Source organism: Macaca nemestrina, chromosome 1 (genome assembly GCF_043159975.1).
Source record: "Macaca nemestrina isolate mMacNem1 chromosome 1, mMacNem.hap1, whole genome shotgun sequence".
In the NCBI taxonomy this organism is placed as follows: Eukaryota; Metazoa; Chordata; class Mammalia; order Primates; family Cercopithecidae; genus Macaca; species Macaca nemestrina.
Window position 1 is genome coordinate 206,777,790 of NC_092125.1, and position 23,612 is coordinate 206,801,401.

Below are 23,612 nucleotides of genomic sequence, written 5' to 3' on the forward strand. Positions count from 1 at the left end.
TATTTTAATTTTTAATTTTTTGAGGGAGAGTCGCTCTGTTGCCCAGGCTGGAGTGCAGTGGCACAATCTTGGCTCACTGTAACCTCCACCTCCTCCCAGGCTCAAGTGATTGTTGTGCCTCAGCCTCCCAAGTAGCTGGGACCACAGGGGTGTGTCACCACCCCTGCCTAATTTTTGTATTTTTAGTAGAAACAGGGTTTCACCATGTTAGCCAGGCTGGTCTCGAACTCCTGAGCTCAAGTAATCCGCCTGCCTTGGCCTCCCAAAGTGCTGGGATTACAGCACTTGCCCCAATTATACCTCTTAAATGTCTCTCAAATCCACTGGCTTCTCTCCATCCAAATTACTGTTATTTTAGTTCAGGTAACCCATCACCTCTTCCTGAATCACTGTCATAACCTCTTAACTGGTTCTGCCTGTCTCCAGTTTAAACTCCTGCAATCTATTCTTCATTTTGAAGCCAACATTAATTTTTTAAAAAGCATAACTCTGCCCAGGCATGGTGGTTCATGCCTGTAATCCCAGCACTTTGAGAGGCCAAGGTGGGTGGACTACATGAGCCTAGGGGTTCAAAACCAGCCTAGGCAACATGGTAAAACCCTGTTTCTAACTAGCTGGGCATGGTGGTGAGTGTCTGTAGTCCCAGCTACTTGGGAGGCTGAGGTGGGAGGATCATCCAAAGCCCAGGAGGTCAAGGCTATCGTGAGCCATGATCGTGTCACTGCACTCTAGCCTGGGTGACACAGCAAGACTCTGTCTCAACAACAACAACAACAACAAGAAGTCCGGGCACAGTGGCTCATGCCTGTAATCCCAGCACTTTGGGAGGTCAAGGTGGGCGGATCACAAGTTCAGGCGTTTGAGACCAGCCTGGCCCATATGGTGAAACCCCGTCTCTATTAAAAATACAAAAATTAGCCAGGAGTGGTGGTGCACACCTATAGTCCCAGCTACTCAGGAGGCTGAGGCAGAATTGCTTGAACCCGGGAGGCAGAGGTTGCAGTAAGCCAAGATCGTGCCACTGCACTCTAGCCTGGGTGACAGAGCAAGATTCCATCTCACAAACAAATAAACAAACAAAAAAGCATAACTCTGATCATGTTGCTCTTATGGTAAAAACCATTCAGTGGCTCTCCATTGTCCATAGTCTTCCACGTAGCTTACAACATCCTTCATTACAAATAGCCCATCCACACTTACCTCACCAATCTCATTTCTCATTCCTCTTCCACTTGAACTCTAATTGTTCTCTTAAATTGAGTATTCTCTATTCTCTCTTGCCACACTCATATGTTAGCCTAACATATTTATTGTTTGTACTTTTTTTTTTCGAGGCAGTCCCACTCTGTTGCCCAAGTTGGAGTGCAGTGGTGTGATCATGGCTTACTGCAGCCTCAACCTCCTGGGCTCAAGCGATCCTACTGCCTTAGCCTCCCAAGTAGCTGAGACTACAGGCGTGTGCCTCCACGCCTGGCTGATTTTTTTTTTTTTTTTTTTTGAGAAACAGGGCCTCCTTATGTTACCTAGGCTGGTCTTGAACTCCTTTCTTGACTCCCCATCCTCTTATCTCAGCCTCCCAAAGTGTTGGGATTTATAGGCATAAGCCACTGCACTGAGCCTACATTTTTCATTTTAAAAAGTATCTTGGGCTGGGCGCAGTGGCTCACGCCTGTAATCCCAGCACTTTGGGAGGCTGAGGTGGGCAGACCACCTGAGGTCAGGAGTTCAAGACCAGCCTAGCCAACATAGTGAAACTCCATCTCTACTAAAACTACGAAAATTAGCCAGGTGTGGTGGCATGCACCTATAGTCCCAGTTACTTGGGAGGCTGAGGCAGGAGAATCCCTTGAACCCAGGAGGCAAAGGTTGCAGTGAGCCAAGAATGCGCCACTGCATTCCAGCCTGAGTGACAGACTGAGTCTCTGTCTCAACAGAACTAAAAAATTGGCTGGGCTTGGTGGCTCACGCCTGTAATCCCAGCACTTGAGAGGCTGAGGTGGGTGAATCACGAGGTCAGGAGTTCGAGACCACCCTGACCAACACTGTGAAACCCCATCTCTACTAAAAATACAAAACTTAGCCAGGCATGGAGGCATGTGCCTGTAATCCCAGCTACTCGGAAGGTTGAGGCAGGAGAATCACTTGAACCTGGGAGGTGGAGGGTGCAGTGAGCCAAGATCGCGCCACTGCACTCCAGCCTGGGTGACAGGGCAAGACTCCGTCTCAAAAAAAAAAAAAAACAGGCCGGGCGCGGTGGCTCAAGCCTGTAATCCCAGCACTTTGGGAGGCCGAGACGGGCGATCACGAGGTCAGGAGATCGAGACCATCCTGGCTAACACGGTGAAACCCCGTCTCTACTTAAAAAAAATACAAAAAACTAGCCGGGCGAGGTGGCGGGCACCTGTAGTCCCAGCTACTCGGGAGGCTGAGGCAGGAGAATGGCGTAAACCCAGGAGGCGGAGCTTGCAGTGAGCTGAGATCCGGCCACTGCACTCCAGCCTGGGCGACAGAGCGAGACTCCGTCTCAAAAAAAAAATAAAAAACCAGAAAACAAACAAACAAAAATTAAAAAATAAAAATTAAAAGATAAAAATAAAAAGTATCTTGAAAGCCAATCTGTGATCTCTCTGGCCTATCATTCTGCACTCATCTGTGAAATCTCTCTTTTTTTATGTTTTCATTTTTGATGGTATAGAGACAGGGGTCTTGCCATGTTGCCCAGGCTGGTCTCAAACTCCTGAGCTCAAGTGATCCGCCTGCCATGGCCTCACAAATTACTGAGATTACAGGAGTGAGCCACCATGCCTCACCTGTGAAATTTCTCAAAATGATGATGAACACATTGTGGTTTGAGAGAGAATATTTGTTGAGCATTATGTTTGAGATAAGAGTGAAGGAATATGATAGGAGTAAAACTTGGTACAAACACCATGGAAGACAATTTTGGTAATATTTATCAAAATAAGAGATGCATATATCCTCTGACCTACAAATTCCACCCCAGGTATTCATCTGATAGAGATGTAACTGCATGTGCCAAATGATGTCATAAGGAATGACCCTGTACATGCAAAAAATTAGAAGTAATCTACATGTCTATTGGTACGGACAATTTAAGTAAATTATGGGTCCACATACACAACAGAACACTCTGAACCATGAAACAATTAGAAATTAGAAATATCTTATATATGAATATGGCAAAATTATGAAAGTATCTTTTTAAAGATACTTCATTGTTTTAGACCTTTTTTTAGTAAGTTGTTGATTTTCTTACTGAAACAGTAAACATGTTAGGCTAACATTTGTGAGAAAAGGTAAGAATTTTATGCATAAAATTCCTCTGAAAGGATACTAAAACTGATTATATTAGTTGATTCCACGTAAATGGATTAGGTAGCTGGGAAAAATAATGAGGAGATGACTTTTTAAACTTTTGAATTTGAACCATATGAATGTTGACCTATTAAAAAATAAGGTGAGTGGATCACTTGAGGATAGGAGTTTGAGACCAGCCTGGCCAACTTGGCGAAACTCCATCTCCAGCAAAATAAAAAATTTAGCTGGGTGTGGTGGCACATGCCTGTAATCCCAGCTACTCAGGAAGCTGAGGCATGAGAATTGCTTCAGCCCAGGAGGCAGAGGTTGCACTGAGCTGAGATCAGCCACTGCACTACAGCCTGGGCGACAGAGTGAGGCCCTGTTGCCAAAAAAAAAAAAAAAAAAAAAAAAAAAGAAAGTAATCCAAGTTAACTTGGAGGCTTTTTAAACAGTCAGTTCTGTAGGTACAAATTCTATTAACATACAGGAAGGGTAACAAATATCAAGACTAGCTAAAGTCTGAATTTTAAACGAACAGAAAATGCAAACTATAAAGTCAAAAAGTAAAAATCAGACCAGATTATTAAGGCGGAAGCTAGAGAAATCGCATGGCTGAATAGGGATGAGGTTATGAAAGCTACCTCTAATGTGGAAAATCAAAAAGCCAATCACACCAACAGGTTTTTATTGAGCATCTACTAAATGTTTGACACTATGTCATAATAGTTCTCTTTCAGCTTCCCTTTGCATTTTTCAAAAGCATACAGAGTAGAAAATTGGAAAACCCAGAAAAAAAATGTTTTGCCCAGATCATAAAGAAAACATCATAACCAGTACACACCAAAAGGCAGGAGCTTTTACTGTTGATTTTCCCTCTTATCCCACCCTTACCTCACACTAATCACCTTTTCTGAATGCCAAAGACAATGTATTATTGACTAACATGAAGTCCATATGTGACAATGACGGAAATAAAACAGGGAAGGAAATGACTGAAGAAGTTTTAAATAGCTAGATGCCATCAAATCAGCATCTTGGGACTGGTATCTTGGAAAACTTTAAGAGCTTTCCATAAATAACAACAATAACAGCAGCTAATGTTTGTGTATGTCATGGACTTATACAATATACTGGACACTGTGCTAGGTACTTTACATAAATTAACTTACTTACACCTAAGAGACATTACTTTACAGATGAAGAAATGGCCTTTAGAAGTTAAAGGACTTCTCCAAGTTCACATTGCTTATAGAGGTATTTTAATTACCATTTGGGGTAATGCAAATAGTATTCTCTCCAACTCCAAACCAGGAAAGAGGAAAACAGATGGCTTTTTGAGAGTTAGACTGTAAAAATCAACACAGTCGAGCTTTCTCTTCTCCTTGGCTATCATGATACCATGTTCTCCTCAAACCTCTATGGCTATTCTTTCTGTCTTCAGTGGGTAGAGGAAGAGGAAAAGCAGGTACTCTCTAAATGCTGAAACACGTTGGTTCTTGGTCCTAGACCCTCTTCTTGCTCCTCCTACTTTTTCCCCAGGCGATATTATTCAGGCATCCCATTCCATGGCTCCATAGAGCGGTGGTTCTTAAAATTTTTAGTTTCAGGATCCCTTTACACTATTAAAAATTATTGAAGATTCCCAAGAGCTTTTGTTTATATGGGTGATATCTGTCAATATTTATCATATTAGAAATTAAAACAATTTTTTTTTTTCTGAGATGGAGTTTTATGCTTGTTGCCCAGGCCTGGAGTGCAATGGCATGATCTTGGCTCACTGCAACCTCTGCCTCCAGGGTTCAAGCGATTCTCCTGCTTCAGCCTCCCAAGTTGCTGGGATTACGGGCATGCACAACCACAGCCAACTAATTTTTGTATTTTTTGTAGAGCTGGGGTTTCTCCATGTTGGGCAGGCTGGTTTTGAACTCCTGACCTCAGGTGATCCGCCCGTCTCAGCCTCCCTAAGTGCTGGGATTACAGGCGTGAGCCACTGCGCCCAGCAATTTTTTTTTTTTAAACAGGGTCTCACTCTGTCAGCCAGGCTGGAGTGCATTGGCACAATCACACTTCACTGCAGCCTCAACCTCCTAGGCCCAAGTGATCCTCCCATTTTAGCCTCCCAAATAGTTGGGACAAGTACGCACCACCATGCTTGGCTAATTCCTTTTTAAAAAAATTTTTAGTAGAGACAAGGTCTCGCTATGTTGCCCAGGCTGGCATATTATTAATTCGCTAAAAAAAAACAGTAAAAAACACATTTTAAATGAAATAACTGTATTTTCCAAGGCAAAGAATTTAATGAGAAGAGTGGTGTTGTTTTACATTTTTGCAAACTTCTTTAATGTATAGTTTAATGGAAGACCAGTAGATTCTCATCTGCTCTTGTATTCAGCCCACTGCAATGTCAGTTTTGGTTGAAGTATGTGAAAAAAAAATCCAGCCTCACAAAGAAGCTGGAATTGGAAGGAATATTTGAATAGCCTTTTTAGATAATTGTGTATATCCTTCTTTGATACTATGCCAAAACTCAACAAGTACTAAGTTCTTAAAGATTATAATGTGGGCTAGGCACAGTAGCTCACACCTGTAATCCAAGCACTCTGGGCGGTTGAGGCAGGTGAATGGCTTGAGCTCAGGAGTTTGAGACCAGTCTGGGCAACATGGTGAAACTCTGTCTCTACAAAAAAATACAAAAATTAGCTGGGCATGGTGGCATGTATCCGTAATCCCAGCTATTCACGGGGCTGAGGCAGGAGGATCACTTGAGCCTGGGAAATTGAGGCTGCAGTGAGCCAAGATGGCACCACTGCATTCCAGCCTGGGCAACAATACAAGACACTGTTTCAAAAAAAAAAAAAAATTAGATTCAAAATGTGATCTTGGCTGGGTGAGGTGGCTCATGCCTGTATTCCCAGCACTTTGGGAGACCAAAGTGGGAGAACTGTTTGAGGTCAGGAATTGGAGATCAGCTTGGGCAACATAGCAAGACCCCAACTCTACCAAAAACAAACAAACAAAACAAACAAACAAACAAAAAAAACAAAGACCCACAAAACACAAAACACATGACGTTGAGGAAGAAAAGAGAATGGAACTAACATTATGGAGTCTCTATGTCAGACACAATGAAAAAGCTGAATTTCTGGACCAAAGGTCTGGCCTATCCGTGGACTGGACAGGACAAACTTGAACAAGTGTTTTGGTTTTTGGCTTTTTTTTTTTTTTTTTTAACATTTTATTATTTTAATTTTTAGAGACGAGGTCTTGCTATATTGCTCAGGCTGGACTTGAACTCCTGGGCTCAAGCAATCCTCCTGTCTCAGCCTCCCAAATAGCTGGGACTATAGGCATGTATCATTGAACCTGGCTTTCTTTTATTTTTTTCTTTTTTGAGAAACAGTCTTGCTCTGTCATCCAGGCAGGAGTGCAGTGGCACGATCTTGGTTCATTACAACTTCCGCCTCCTGGATTTAAGTAATTCTCATGTCTTAGCCTCCCGAATAGCTGGGATTACAGGCATGCACCACCATGTCTGGCTAATTTTGTATTTTTAGTAAAGTTGGTATTTCACCATGTTGGCCAGGCTGGTCTCAAACTCCTGACCTCAAGTGATCCACCCTCTTTGACCTCCCAAAGTGCTGCGAATACAGGCATAAGCCAGTCTTTTTTTAAAAATACCTATTCTCAGTCTACATACCCATAGCATTGCTTTGATGCCAAAATAAGAAAGTGTGTATGTTTGTGTGTGTGTGCATGTATACATTATGTGTATGTGTATATGTACATGAAAACACTATAAATTCTATATTACTGTATACAGGTAGGAATCTGTATTCACTGCCCAAGCCAATAGTAAAAATAGTGGTATGAAATTGAACAAACTTTTTTAAAGCACAAAGCAAATAATATGTCCAAAAAAATAATTTATACGTGACTATGTCAATAGCTGACTTGATTCAGATTTAGTTGTCTATTGAAGGAGAAGTAACCATCAGATATGGTCTGCAGAGAAACACTTGTTTATGCCTTGATGAGGCCAAGAGGATTTCTGCAGGCAAAGAATGGACAGCAGGTCATCTGCATCTAGGGTGTAAACTGGATCTCTTACCTGCAGCTCTGCTTCCAGGCCCAGCCGCCGGATAAAGGGGTCAGTGACATGGTAGCGCCGCTCAAAGCTCAGGGCACCCCGTTCCTAGAGGACAGAAACAAATTCTTGATTTCATCGATTCAATTAAATATGATTTATTATGTGCCTACTATATATCCAGCCCTTTCCTGGGCACCACAGGAGCTAAAGAAGACAACAAAGAACTGGCCTACAGGACTTTGTATTATTCTTGGACAAGGATTAGAGAAGAATAGAAGACAGTAGTACATAATTAAGCAGTAAGTGGTGCTGTTCAGTTTTTTTTTTTTTTTAAAAAAAAGCAAAAAATTTTTAAAAAGGAGAAGAAAAATTGGAAACAACAATGGGGAATAGTTCCATATTTAGGATGAACAGGGTGGGAATCATCTTTAGGACACACATTGCACACAAAGGGAAAAAAAAACCCTGCTGATTCTGTGCCTCTAGGAAATGGCCCCTGTCTTTAAGGACTACTCAGTCTAATGAAATCACACACAAAAAACTTCCACAAATGGACAAAGCTAAAAGGATTCAGGGGCTGTGCATGGTGGCTCATGCCTGTAATCCCAGTACTTTGGGAGCCAAGGAGGGCAGATCATCTGAGGTCAGGAATTCAAGACCAGCCTGGCCAACATGGTATAACCCCATCTCTACTAAAAATACAAAATTAGCCAGGCATGGTAGCACACACCTGTAATCCCAGCTACTCGGGAGGCTGAGGCAGGAGAATCACTTGAACCTGGGAGGTGGAGGTTGCAGTGAGCCAAGATCATGCCATTGCACTCCAGCCTGGGCAATAAGAGCAAAACTCTGTCTCAAAAAATAAAAATAAAAATAAAAATAAAAATGAGATAAAAGGATCCAGGGATTCAGGGAAAAATACACAAATACACCAAGTACATGGCTCATGTAGAGGCACATACTCAATCCTTCTAAATGGTGACCACAGCTTATGCTGCATGCCACTTGATTTTTAAAAATTTTTTCAGTTAAAAATTTGTTTAGGCCAGGCGTTGTGGCTGACACCTGTAATCCCAGCACTTTGGGAGGCCAAGGCGGGTGGATCACGAGGTCAGGAGATCAAGACCACCCTGACTAACACGGTGAAACCCCGTCTCTACTAAAAATACAAAAAATTAGCTGGGCATGGAGACATATGCCTGTAGTCCCAGCTACTTGGGAGACTGAGGCAAGAGAATTGCTTGAACCTGGGAGGCGGAGGTTGCAGTGAGCCGAGATCACACCACTGCACCCCAGCCTGGGTAACAGCATCACAGCGTCTTGGAAAAAAAAAAATTTTTTTTAGTACTTTTTAGCACTTAACTTGTCAAAGAACTTTCTCAAGGTCAGTCTCCAGGCAGACAGCCATTATCATCATTTAACAACATAAAACTGAGGCACAGGAGGTAAAATGACTAAAGACCTATAGTTAGTTAATTAGGGCAGTGGTGAGATGAAGCTCCTGACTCCAGCTGGGGATTCTTACCAGCGCTGGAGCGCATCATGCCTTGGTTTAATGTATTCCATTAAACCTCTATGGGTCCTTTACTGAGGGTTTCCCTGACAAAGCCTGGGGCTACTTCACTAACTGAACTTGACTGCCCAGTCATCCATTCATCTCACAGGTATCAGAGTGTCTTCTACATATAAACTGCAGAGGACAGGCTTTAGCACAGGAGAGCCTCAGAGAGAATACAAGCTGAACTGGGACTAATGCTCTCCCAGGATCTCATACATACACAACTTGGCAGCTGGAGCAACATGAAGAAGTTATATTTACTCTTGTGCACCACCTGCCCAACACAAGAATGTGTATGTATCTGCACAACACATTGACAGCTCCCCTCCCTCGCCAGCCTGCATTAATCTCAGCAGCCCAGGCACAAGTATGTGGACAGTCTCCATGAAATCCACGTTCTTAGACAACACAAGATGGAGAGGAAGAGACCTTGATTCTAGTCCTGGGTCTGCCACTAACTATGTGACTTTCGGCAAGTCACAGACTGTAGATTTCAGTTTTTTCACCTGTAAAATCAACCTGTGGGAAAGAAAGGATCTCATGATCTGGTTCAGAAGTCTGGGCTGCTTACCTTGATCTGCCTACGGATGAGGTCTCTAGTTATGTTGACTTTTGCCATCTTTTCTTAATGGGTTTAACAGAAGGTAGCTATAAAAGGATCTTCAGGACTCCTGAGCATTCCAGCCAAGCCCAGGTCCACAAAATACACATTTAATTACCTGGGGGAAAAAAAAACCATCAAACTTTGGAGGATGGATAATAAGGTGGCTCCCAGGACCTAATTCCACCCCTAAAACAGCCCACCCAGTGAACTGGCCATTGCCTGTCATTTGCGGCATGGTGGGCTAGCCCTGCTCCAGAGTGTTGAAAAACCTCTAGAATGGGTGAAGTCAGTGGGGAGAACAGTAGCACAGTCCCAAGAACCACTGGAACAAACACGGAAGGAATATGTTATACTTCATCAGAAAATGGCAGGTTGGGTATAAGTATGAAGGATGATGGTAGCATATCCTTAAAGTTAGAACAAGGCAAAACCAGAAAGACATCAAGTTTCACTTGCTCAGTAGGCATCTGTGGCAGCTCATCTGAACTTTTAGTCATGCTTCAAATCTCTGATCCTCAGCTTGGCTCTCCCCAAAACCAAATCAGTATCACAGACAGAACTCTCAAGCCTCTAATAGATTCACGGAATCAAACAGTGTAAAGGAAATGTAATGGTGACCATGTCCAAGACCCAACCTAACGAAGAAATTCTTCTTTAACATCCTGGTAGGGCTAGGCGCGGTGGCTCATGCCTGTAATCCCAGCACTTTGGGAGGCTGAGGTGGGTGGATCACGAGATCAGGAGATCGAGACCATCTTGGCTAACATGGTGAAACCCCGTCTCTACCAAAAATACAAAAAAAAAAGTTGGGCATGGTGGTGGCCGCCTGTAGTTCCAGCTACTCGGGCGGCTAAAGCAGGAAAATGGCATGAACCTGGGAGGCGGAGCTTGCAATGAGCCAAGATTGCACCACTGCACTCCAGCCTGAGCAACAGAGCAAGACTCCGTCTCAAAAACACAAAAAACTGAAAAAACAAAACACAAAACAAAACAAAACAAAAAAACATGCTGGTAGGTAGACTTTTAGTTTCACTCCTTTTTTCCTTTTTTGAGACAGGGTCTCACTCTGTCACCCAGGCTGCAGTGCAGCGGCATGATCATGGCTCACTGTAGCCTCAACTTTCAAGGCTCAAGTGATCCTCCCATCTCAGCCTCCTGAGTAGCTGAGATCACAGGTGCACACTACCCCTCCCAACTAATTTTTTCTTTTTTTTTTTTTTTGTAGAGATGGAATCTCGCCATCTTGCTGAAGCTGGTATTGAAATCCCGGGCTCAAGAGATCTGTCTACCTCAGCTTTCCAAAGTGCTGGGATTACAGGCACGAGCCACTGTGCTGGCCTAGCCTTACCACTTGTTGAAGCAACTCTGATTGTTAAAAATAAAAAGCAATCCTATTTCTGAGGATTTGCCACAAGAAAAAGAAAAGTCAGGTGTGGTGGTACACTGCTGTGCACCTATAGTCCCAACTACTCAGGAGGCTGAGACAGGAGAATCACTTGAGCCCAGGAGTTCAAGTCCTGCTTGGGCAATATATTTTAGAGACTCTGTCTCTAAAAAAGAAAAACAATTTTATCATAAGAAAATTCAAAATATGGCTTGGCACAGTGGCTCAAGCCTGTAATCCCAGCACTTTGGGAGGTTGAGGTGGGAGGACTGCTTGAAGCCAGGTATTAGAGACCAGCCTGGGCAGCAAAGTGAACCTTATCTATATAAAAAAAAAAAAAAAAAAAAAAAAAAGTTGGACATGGTGGCATGCGCCTGTAGTCCCAGCTACTCAGGAGGCTGAGGTGGGAAGATCACTTGAGCCTGGGGGTTTGAGGCTGCAGTGAGCTATGATGACACCATTGCACTCCTGCCTGGGTGACAGAACAAGACCCTGTCTCTAAACAAATGAAAAATAAGTAAAATAATAGAAAGAAAACAATAGTTCTCTTTGGGTAATGATATGACTGACTTTTTCTACTTTTTAATATTTTCAAAATTATTCTATAAAAGCACACTAATTTTGTAATCAGATTTAAAAATACTAGACTTTTTTTTTTTTTTTTTTTTTTGAGATGGAGTCTCGCTCTGTCGCCCAGGCTGGAGTGCAGTGGCCGGATCTCAGCTCACTGCAAGCTCCGCCTCCCGGGTTCACGCCATTCTCCTGCCTCAGCCTCCCGAGTAGCTGGGACTATAGGCGCCCGCCACCTCGCCGGCTAGTTTTTTGTATTTTTTTAGTAGAGACGGGGTTTCACCGTGTTAGCCAGGATGGTCTCGATCTCCTGACCTCGTGATCGCCCGTCTCGGCCTCCCAAAGTGCTGGGATTACAGGCGTGAGCCACCGCGCCCGGCCAAAAATACTAGACTTTCAAGGAAAGTTCTGCCTCCTGTCATTTTCACTTTTTAGTCCTGGTTCCACCTCTGAAGCCACACAGATGTTTAGTCTTTCTTCCCAATGATGGCCCTTTGTACTCGGAAGATGGCTCTCAGGGTCCACCAGTTCTCTCTGCCAACCCCGCCAGTCATTAGGACCTCACAAGGCTACTTTTCAATCTCTCACCAGTTGGCCTTCTGCAGATTCCTAGTACGCCCTCCTGAAATCACATTTTTCACCTGATGTGTGAGCAGGCTCCTTCCTTTCCTCTGTCATTTAACCACAAAAGAAAACTCGACACTTAAACATTATGTTATTGCAGATCTTGTTTTCCTTTAGTGCTAGGCATGCAGTAGGACAAAAAAAAAAAAAAAAAAAACTAGCTGCCAAATTAGATGTTCTCATTCAGCCCGAGTTCTTTGGGGCTAATGCCTCCATAATCAATTTTGGGATAACAAGCTCTTTCTTTCTTTCCTTTATTTCCTTCCATTCTTTCCTTCCTTCCTTCCCTCCCTCCCTTCCTTTTTCTTTCCTTCCTTTTCTTTTTTTTTTTTTTTTTTTTGGCAGAGTCTTGCTCTGTTGCTCAGGCTGGAGTGCAGTGGTGCGATCTTGGCTCATTGCAACCTCTGCCTCCCGGGTTCAAGTGATTCTCATGCCTCAGCTTCCCAAGTAGCTGGGACTACAGGCACCTGCCACCACGCCAGGCTAATTTTTGTATTTTTAGCAGAGGCAGGGTTTCACCACGTGATCGCAAACTCCCGATGTCAGGTGATTCGCCTTCCTCAGCCTCCGAAAGTGCTGAGATTACAGGTGTGAGCCAACGTGCCCGGCCATTTTTTTTTTTTTTTTAATTGAGATGGGGTCTCATTATGTTGCCCAGGATGTCTCGAATTCCTGGGCTCAAGCAACTCTCTCACCTCGGCCTCCCAAAGTGCTGGGATTACAGGCATTAGCCACCGTGCCTGGCAGGACCATAAGCTCTTAAAAAGACAAGAACTGCCAGGCACGGTGGCTCATGCCTGTAATCTCAGCACTTTGGGAGGCTGAGATGGGTGGATCATGAGGTCAGGAGTTTGACACCAGCCTGGCCAATATGGTGAAACCCCGTCTCTACTAAAAATACAAAAATTAGCAGTGTGTGGTGGCACATGCCTGTAGTCCCAGTTATGTGGTGGCACATGCCTGTAGTCCCAGCTACTCAGGAGGCTGAGGCAGGAGAATCACTTGTACCCAGGAGGCGGAGGTTGCAGTGAGCCTAGTCTGTACCACTGCACTCCAGCCTGGGTGACAGAGCAAGACTCTCAAAAAGAAAAAACAAACAAACAAAACAGGCAAGAACCTTCCCTTACAACATGAAGCCATTCAGCATTGCCATCTTAGTGTCATTACCAGGGAGATATGGCAGTCGCTGGCATTTTTAAGGGTAAGCATCAAGAACACCAGAATACCAGTTGACAACTATAGTTTCATGATGATTTTTGCAGGGGTCTTTGGCCATCAAATTAAAAATGTGAATTTGGACAAATTAATGTAAGCCAAACACTAGCCCGAAATGGCATCTATAGCTCTGCTTTGTGATATACTGGTCAAAGCCAAACAACAACAATAATTTCCCCCACAGTCACCAAGAATGAGGTGAGGATGATTACATTGGAAATAAGACCAAGGAAGTGAGTGGATCTGGTATTAAGTAAAAACAGTTGTGTGGCCTTAAGTCTCTTAATCTTTCCAAGCAGGCACTCACACCTGTGACTCACGGGCATAGGACGCATTGGAACACTCACTCACGGGGTTATGTACGCTTCACCCGAAAAAGGCTCATTCCTTACCCCCAATACCCTTCTCCTTGGAAGACTGCTGTGGAGGTCAAATGAAACAATGTAAGTCAAAAGGCTTTTCTTTTAAAAATATACATGTTTTTATTTGCTAAGAAAAATATGTTATCAAGTATTAAGCACTTACTATGTGCCAGGCATTGTGCTAAGGGTTTTATAGTCATTCATTCAACAAATGAACATAAGGAGCTTTTACTACATGCCAGGTGCTGTTCCTGGCACAGAATGAAGGGATGTATCAATGAGCAAAACAGGCAATGTCCTTGCTTTCATGGTACTGACATTCTAGCAGGCGGGGACAGACAATAAACAATGAAATAAACAAAAATAAGAAAATATCCAGCAGTGGAAAGTGCTATGATGACAATAACACAAGCTGAAGTGACAATGACTGGGGAGCTACTTTTAGACTTCAGGTTAAAGAAACTGTAGTGGACATTTGTCGAATTTTCTGGCTTCTCAGCATTTGAACCCTTCCTGTATTTTGGAATTCCCCTTCTGAGTCTAGTGGGAAGCAGAGCCCCTTACCACTATAAAGTGAGAAAGAAGGTGACTGAGATTCTCTTTCTGAGGCCACTTGCAGCTACAGTGTGAATACATGGCCCAGGCTATGCCAACCAGACACATCACCCCTAAACCTTGAACTGGAATCTAGTATCTCAGAGTCAGAGGACCACAGAGAATCCACCTGGAGTGCGGCAAGGGGTGGCCACAGCGGCCATTAAGTCCAGTGCAGCAGGTGGTGTTAGCTGTGTAAGTAGTGGTGGCAACAGTGTGTTCATCAGGCTGAGTCTATGAATGCTTTTGGTTGTGGGTTCTGCCTGCTGCCCAGTTTCTCTTGTTCTAGCATTCTTCAAGCATGACTCTATGACCTTCCCTGATGTTTTGTGAATTTCCTTAATATCTTTTCAGTAATCAGCCAGAGTTGGTTTCCGTTGCATACAACTACAAATCCTGCCTGATATAGAGGGGTTCTCTAAGATGACATTTAGGCTGAAACATGAATGTCAAGAAGCAGCAAAGAACTGGGGGAAAAACACTTCCAGGGAGAGAGTGCTAAGACCACAGAAGAGTGGTTCAAAAAGTTTTGGCCGGGTGCAGTGGTTCACGCCTGTAATCCCAGCACTTTGGGAGGCTGAGATGGGCGGATCAACTGAGGTCAGGAGTTCGAGACCAGCCCGGCCAACATGGTGAAACCCCATCTCTACTAAAAATACAAAAATTAGCTGCGTGTGGTGGAGCATGCCTGTAATCCCAGCTACTCAGGAGGCTGAGGCAGGAGAATCGCTTGAACCTGGGAGGCAGAGGTTGCAGTGAGCTGAGATCGCGCCACTGCACACCAGCCTGGGCGACAGAGCGAGACTCCATCTCAGGAAAAAAGGTTTTTTGGGCTGGTCCAAAAGTACCAAGTTGTCTCAATTGATTATTCACAGTTACAGATTGAACTCCTTGTTCTACTCTTTCCCCTCTTTTCACTACTGCACTTGAATTGTCTTAAAACAAAAAAAGCTTGTAGCGTAGATGCTCTTACTGTCGTAATTTTACATATAAGGAAACATATTCAGAAGACATGCAACAATTTTCACAATGTTACATAGCTAAAACTGGAGCTGGAACACGAACTCAAACCCAGGGCCATGTGATTCCATTCTCTTGACAACGATGGTATGTAATTTCCTAGCATACCGATCGCTATGAGAATCCACCAAAAGAGCCCACTAAATTGCCATAACTTATTCATTACTTTTCTTAAAACGTTAACTGGGTATTTACCTAGCACCAAGCGCTGTGATAGACAAGGAGGAATAATGAGATGAAATACACATACTAAGAGAGCTCAGTATCAAAGACAAGGGGTTTTTAGCTAAGACTGGTGTGTGGCTTGGAAATACCAAAAGGAACAAAAGTTGGGGGGAAAAGAGAAACCAGACAAGCAGGAAACCACAATTCAGGTAAATAGTAAAATGGAAGTTGGGATCAAATTGATAGACAGGTTTAAAAAAAAAAACAAAATGTCAAAATTTGGCTAGGCGCGGTGGCTCACGCCTGTAATCCCAGCACTTTGGGAGACCAAGGTAGGCAGATCACCTGAGGTTGGGAGTTCAAGATCAGCCTGGCCAACATGGTGAAACCACGTCTCTACTAAAAATACAAAAAAATTAGCCAGGTGTGGTGGTGCACGCCTGTGATCCCAGCTACTGGGGAGGCTGGGGCAGGAGAATCATTTTAACCCGGGAGGCAGAGGTTGCAGTGAGCCAAGATCGCACCATTGCATTCCACCCTGGACGACAGAGCAAAACTCCATCTCAAAAAAAAAAGTCAAAATACAACTGATGCCTAGTTAGCATTTTTTTTCTTTTCTTTTTTTTTTTTTTAGATAGAGTCTCACTCCGTCACCCACGCTGGAGTGCAGTGGCACGATCTCAGCTCACTGCAACACTGCCTCTCAGGTTCAAGTGGTTCTCATGCCTCAGCCTCCCAAGTAGCTGAGATTACAGGCGTGCATCACCACGTCTGGCTATTTTTTATGTACTTTTTGTAGAGATAGGGTTTCGCCATGTTGGTCAGGCTGATCTTGAACTCCTGACCTCAAATGATCCAACTGCCTCCACATTCCCAAGTGCTGGGATTACAGGCATCAGCCACCACGTCTGGCCTGGTTAGCATTCTGGTGAATATTTCTGCTCCCATCCTGAGAAGAAATGATAGCATACCGGTAGAGAGCTCATCTTGGAGTGTGCCTATCTTCTCTCCTCTCAAGAAAAATAGGGATTCAGTGCGTTTCCACAAACTTTTACAGGCAGACAAACATAACTAGAAACACTTCATTTTTAAAAATCTTTTTTTTTTTTTTTAAACTGGAAACACTTCTAAGTAGAGATTATTTAAAAGGTTCACATCAGGAAGGAAATACCCTTAAATCTACCAAGGGGCATAACAAATTTCATACTTCAGTCCAAAAGTCTCTCAAACACAAATAATCAGATCAATAAATCAATAGTTATCTGAGGATGAGAAGATTTAATCATGATCAAATTTTAAAAGCATTATTTTAAGGAGGGCTTTGAGCTCAGCTATAAAATGACATGAATGAGAGATTTGGAATTGACACAATAAAGTTACACATATGATTAAACACTAGAAAAGACTACATCAAGGGGATTTCTATCTGGTGCAGCATGCAAATTACATAATGTTCAATTCTGCTAAGAGGCAAAAAGGCTGAAATTAGTGACTTTAAGAATTCATAAAACAAAATTTTCAATGCCTATTATGCCAGGCACTGTGATAAACTTTGAAAATACAGCAGATGACTGAAAGTGGTGGCTCACACCTATAATCCCAGCATTTTGGGAGGCAGAGGTGGGAAGATCTCTTGAGGTCAGGACTTCAAGACCGGCCTAAACAACACAGCAAGACCTTGTCTCTTAAAAAAAAAAAAAAAAAGAAGAAGAAGAAGAAAAGAAATGCAACAGAGAGGAGGCTGGGCGCTGTGGCTCACGCCTGTAATCTCAGCACTTTGGGAGACCAAGGTGGGCAGATCATGAATCAGGAGATCGAGACCATCCTCGCCAACACAGTGAAACCCTGTCTCTACTAAAAATACAAAAAATTAGCCAGGTGTGGTGGCAGGCACCTGTAGTGCCAATTACTCGGGAGGCTGAGGCAGGAGAATCATTTGAACCCAGGAGGCAGAGGTTGCAATGAGCCGAGATCGCACCACTGCACTCCAGCCTGGGTGACAGAATGAGACTCTGTCTCAAAAAAAAAAAAAAAAAAAAAGAAAGAAAGAAAGAAAGAAAAGAAATACAGCAGAGACTAAGCCAAACACAGATACTTCTCTTCAAAGACACACAATAGGTCGGGCATGGTGGCTCACGCCTGTAATCCCAGCACTTTTGGAAGCCGAGGCAGGCAGATCACCTGAGGTCAGGAGTCTGAGACCAGCCTGGCCAACATGGTGGAACCCTGTCTCTACCAAAAATATAAAAATTTGCCAGGTGTACTGTCGGGCGCCTGTAGTCCCAACTACTTGGGAGGCCGAGGCAGGAGAATTACTTGAACCCGGGAGGTGGAGGTTGCAGTGAGCAGAGATCACACCACTGCACTCCTGACTGGGTGACAGAGTGAGACTAGGTCTCAAAAAAACAAAACGAAACAAAAAACAAAGAGAGGCAATACAGTTGTCCTTCATTGACTACAAAGTCATTGTAATCAGAGTACCATAAAGAGACTAAAAAAGAGAAATGTAACCAAATGACCAAAAGAAATAGGTAGGACACTAAATTCAGAAAGAACTCAGGCTGGGCGCGGTGGCTCACATCTACAATCCCAGCACTTTGGGAGGCCAAGGCGGGTGGATCACGAGGTCAGGAGATTGAGACCATCCTGGCTAACATGGCGAAACCCCGTCTTTACTAAAAACACAAAAAATTAGCCGGACATGGGGGCAGGCGCCTGTTAGTCCCAGCTACTGGGGAGGCTGAGGCAGGAGAATGGCGTGAAACTGGGAGGCGGAGCTTGCAGTGAGCCGAGATTGAGCCACTGCACTCCAGCCTGGCTGACAGAGCAAGACTCCGTCTCAAAAAAAAAAAAAAAAAAAAAAAAAAAAAAAAAAATTCTGAAAGAACAACATGAATTAATAAGTTAAACCTTCTTTATACTCATTTGTTCCTATATCTTAGAAGCACAAAAATGACAGTGAGGGAAATGAACTAAACACATCATAGTAGAATAACAAAGACAACTTGAAAAACTGTAATAGAAAAAAGGGACCACAGGGACCATAACAGACCACGAGTAACTTTTTTTTTTTTTTCTTTTTGTGAGACGGCGTCTCACTCTGTCACCCAGGCTGGAGTGTAGTGGTGCGATCTCAGCTCACTGCAGCCTCCACCTCCTGGGTTCAAGCAATTCTCATGCCTCTGCCTCCCGAGTAGCTGGGATTACAGGCATGAACCACCGAGCCTGGCTAATTTTTGTTATTTGTTGTAGAGAAAGGGTTTCACCATGTTGCCCAGGCTAGTCTCGATTGCCTGGCCTCAAGTAATCTGCCTGCCTCGGCCTCCCAAAGTGCTGAGATGCGCCTGGGCACAAGTAACCTTTAATGTGTATTCTTCATTCTAAGAAGAGCACAGTTAACAATATACCCTGATTTGCATACTTGAAGCTCTAATAACATTAATGGATAATTTGTCTGCAGAATATGAAAGCTCAACAAAAACTTTCTCTAGGTAGAGGACAAAGGGTTTTTAATTTTACTTTTCTTATTTGAGACAGGATCTCGCCCAGTCGCCTAGGCTGGAGTGCAGTGGTGCGATCACTGCATCACTGCACTCTAGCCTAGACCTCTCCAGTTCAAGTAATCCTGCCATCTCACTCTCCTGAGTAGCTGGGACCACATGTGTGTGCCACCACGCCCAGCTAATTTTTAAAATTTTTTATAGAGACATGACCTCACCATGCTGCCCAGGCTGGTCTCCAACTCCTGGGCTCAAGCAATCCTCCCATCTCAGCCTCCCAAAGTGCTAGGATGACAGGCATGAGCCACCACACCTGGCAGGTTTATTTTTTTATTTTTGAGACAGAGTCTTGCTCTGTTGCCCAGGCTGGAGTGCAGTGGCATGATCTTGGCTCACTGTAGCCTCTGCCTCCCAGGTTCAAGCAATTCTCCTGCCTCAGCCTCCCGAGTAGCTGGGATTACAGGTGCCTCCCACCAAGTCCAGCTAATTTTTGTATTTTTAGTAGAGACGAGGTTTCACCACGGTGGCCAGGCTGACACACCTGGCAGGTTTTGATTTTAACAGAGGCAGGGTCTTACTCTATCACCACAGTGATATACAGTGGTGCAATCATAGCATACTATAACCTTGAACTCCTGGTCTCACACAATCCTTCTTCCCACCTCAGACTCCCAAGTAGCTAGGACTACAGGCATGCGCCACCATTCCCAGTTAATTCTTATTTTTTTCTAAATTCAGGGTCTTGCTATGTTGCCCAGGTTGGTCTCGACTGCCTAGCTAGCTTCAAGATATCCTCCTGCCTCAGCTCCCCAAAGTGCTGGAATGACAGGCATGAGGCACTGTGCCCAGGCCCAAAGGTCTACTATAAGTTAGGATATTGTGGACCAGCTCTAGTAGATACTCAATGAATTAAGGAGAAAGAAAGCAGCTGATTTCTGGGAGCTGGGATTATGAAAAATGTAAAAATACTTAAGGTACAGAGGAAAACACAAGACATAATGTTACAAAGAAAATATGTGTTGCTATGCAGATGTTATACCTCCCAAAAGGTATTCTATTCCTGGAGCTCTAAAATGTCTAGCATATCACCATGTAACCCCATCATTTCTACAAAGTTTTAACTCAGGCTACTGGAAAACTTTCTTCAATAAGCCTATCTCTATGATTTTAAAGGATACTAACAAGAAAATAAAAATCTGGCTAGGTGCGGTTGTTCACACCTATAATCCCAGCACTTTGGGAGGTCGAGGCGGGCAGATCACCTGTGGTCAGGAGTTCGAGACCAGCCTGGCCAATATAACGAAACCCTGTCTCTACTTAAAAAAAAAAAAAAAAAGATTAGCCAGGAGTGGTGGCGCACACCAGTAATCCCAGCTACTAGGGAGGCTGAGGCAGGAGAATCACTTGAACCTGGGAGGCAGAGGTTGCAGTGAGCCAAGATCACACCATTGCACTCCAGCCTGGGTGACAGAGTGAGACTGTCTCAAAAAAAAAAAAAAAAAAAAAAAAAAAAAAAAAGTCAATTAACAGCTCGATTTGGAGGAATTAGTCTAATCATAATGCCAAGGTGATCAGTAATATAATACCTGAATGACTTAAAACAAAGTACATTTGTGAAGATCACTCATCTAGAACCAAGAATTGAATGGTAATATCCAAATATGAAGAACCACCCCTTTCATGTGTGCTATAGTCTTTTGATTGGCTCTGGATAATGTAGTAGAAAGAAAAAAACATATAATACTTAGGCACCTGGGCCTGAGTTCCAGCTTCCCCCTCAGTGTGCCAATTAGTACCTATGTAGGGAAGTTACTTAAATTTTCTGAGTTTCAATTTCCTCACTTGTAAAATGGGGATGCTAACACCTACTTTAATGGGTTGTTGTGAATACATGATAAAATATATATGAAAATACATAACAGGGCCGGGTGTGGTGGCTCACGCCTGTAATCCCAACACTTTGGGATGCTGAGGTGGGTGGATCACCTGAGGTCAGGAATTTGAGACCAGCCTGGTCAACACGGCAAAACCCCGTTTCTACTAAACATACAAAGCTACTTGGGAGGCTGAGGCAGGAGAATCGCTTTAACCTGGGAGGCGGAGGTTGCAGTGAGACGAGATTGCACCACTGCACTCCAGCCTAGAGGATACAGCAAGACTCTGTCTCAAAAAAAAAAAGAAAGAAAGAAAGTACATAACAGTATCTGGATTGCAGTAGGTGCTCAACAAATGTCAGCCAAATTTGAATTCTACTAAAACCTGGTAACCCCTGTTATATTTGCTCAGTAGCATGGATCATAACATGTCCCCCCTAATTTCCTTACCAGAGATGAAGCTGACAAGGTGTATTTCATTGTAGAACAGAGGAGGCAGAGTATAGGATGTCTTTATCACCTGTTAGGTTTGAAATGCAAAATCAGAAGGAAAATCGTGACTTTGTTAAAAGAAATGCCACACTCTGCGAGAATGTATTTATAGCAAGGCCAGGTGCACTGGCTCACACCTGTAATCCCAGCACTTTGAGAGGCCAAAGAGGAGGATCACGTGAAGCCAAGAATTTAAGACCAGGCTGGGCAACATAGCAAAATCCCATCTCTACAAAAAATAAAATTAGCCAGGTGTGGTGGCCATGCATCCATAGCCCTAGCCACTCAGGAGGCTGAGGCAGGAGGATTGCTTGAATCCAGGAGTTTGAAGTTACAATGAGTTATGATAATGCCACTCCAGCCTTAGTGAGACAGAGATTCAGTCTCAAAAAAAAAAAAAAAAGTTTAGAGCAGCATTATTCATAATAGCCAAAAGGTGGAAACATCCATCAATTGATAAACAGATAAATAAAATGTGGCATATCCATACAATGGAATGTTATTTGGCCATAAGAAGGAAAGAAGTACTGATACATGCTACAACATAGATGAACTCTGAAAACATTATGCCAAGTGAAAGAAGCCTACATATTGCATAATTCCATTTATATAAAGTAGAACAAAATAGAATAGAAATAGGAAGTAGATTAATGGTTGCTTAGGGCTGAAGGGAATTGGGGGATAGAGAAGTGACAGCTAAAGGATATGGTTTTTTTTTTTTTTTTTTTTTTTTTGAGAGAGAGAGTCTCACTCTGTTGCCCAGGCTGGAGTGTAGTGGTGTCATCTTGGCTCACTACAGCCTTTGCCTCTCAGGTTCAAGGGATTCTCATGCCTCAGCCTCTGGAGTACCTGAGATTACAGGCATGCGCCACCACACTCGGCTAATTTTTCGTATTTTTAGTAGAGATGGGGTTTCACCATGTTGGCTAAGCTTGTCTTGAGCTACTGGCCTCAATGATCTGCCTGCCTCAGCCTCCCAAAAGTGGTGGAATTACAGGTGTGAGCCACTGAGCCCGGCCAGGATATGGTTTCTTTTTAAAAAATTTAAGGCTCGGTGCAGTGGCTCAAGTCTGTAATCCCAGCACTTTGGGAGACCAACGTGGGAAGATTGCTTGAGCCCAGGAGTTTGGGACCAGCTGGGAAACATGGTGAAACCCTGTCTCTACAAAAAGTTAAAAAATTAGCTGGGTTTGGTGGCGCACCTACAGTCCGAGCTACTTGGGAGGTTGAGGTGGGAGGAACGCTTGAGCCCAGGAGGTTTTGGCTATAGTAACCCAAGATCACACCACCGCACTCCAGCCTGGGTGACAGGGCAAGACTCTGAATCAAAAAAAAAAAAAAAAAAAAAATTTTAAGTGAAATTCACATAAGATGAAATTAATCATTTTAAAGTGTATCATTAACAAATAACCTAGAGAATGGGAGAAAATATTTGCAAACTAAGTATCTGACAAAGGTCTAATATCCAGCATCTATAAGGAACTTAAATTTATAAGAATAAAGCAATCCCATTAAGTGGGCAAAGGACACGAACAGACACTTTTCAAAAGAAGACATACATGCAGCCAACAAGCATATGAAAAAAAGCTCAGTATCACTGATCACTAGAGAAATGCAAGTCAAAACCACAATGAGATACCATCTCATACTAGTCAGGATGGCTATTATCAAAAAGTCAAAAAATAACCTGGCGAGGTTGCAGAGAAAAGGCAACACTTTTACACTGTTAGTGGGAGTGTAAATTAGTTCAACCATTGTGGAAAGTAGTGTGAGGATTCCTCAAAGAGCTAAAAACAGAACTACCATTTGCCCCAGCAATCCTATTACTGGGTATATACCCAAAGGAATATAAATCGTTTCACCATAAAGACACATGCACTGTGCAGTATGTTCATTGTGGCACTATTCACAATAGCCAAGACATGGAATCAACCTAAATGCTCATCAATGGCAGATGGGATAAAGAAGATGTGGTACAGGCCAGGCGCAGTGGCTCACGCCTATAATCCCAGCACTTTGGGAGGCCGAGGCGGGAGGATCACCTAAGGTCAGGAGTTCAAGACCAGACTGGCCAATGTGGAAAAACCCCGTCTCTACTAAAAATACAAAATTAGGCAGGCATGGTGGCAGGCGCCTATAATTCCAGCTACTCAGGAGGCTGAAGCAGGAGAATCACTTGAACTCGGGAGGCAGAGGTTGCAGTGAGCTGAGACTGCGCCATTGTACTCCAGCCTGGGCAAAA

General features: G+C 43.5%; 1 protein-coding gene across 3 annotated transcripts in view; it reads right to left on the reverse strand.

Moving 5' to 3' along the window:
- LOC105494529 (WD and tetratricopeptide repeats 1) overlaps positions 1 to 23,612 on the reverse strand; it is an 80,160-nt gene that overhangs the window by 41,462 nt on the left and 15,086 nt on the right. For all 3 annotated transcript variants that reach the window (XM_011763028.2, XM_011763032.2, XM_011763033.2), the window contains exons 2-3: positions 9,538 to 9,685; positions 7,430 to 7,513 (exon numbers count right to left, since the gene is read on the reverse strand). In XM_011763028.2, coding sequence (XP_011761330.1) covers positions 7,430 to 7,513; positions 9,538 to 9,585 — 132 coding nt within the window. In that variant the 5' untranslated portion in view covers positions 9,586 to 9,685. The remainder of the gene's footprint in view (positions 1 to 7,429; positions 7,514 to 9,537; positions 9,686 to 23,612) is intronic.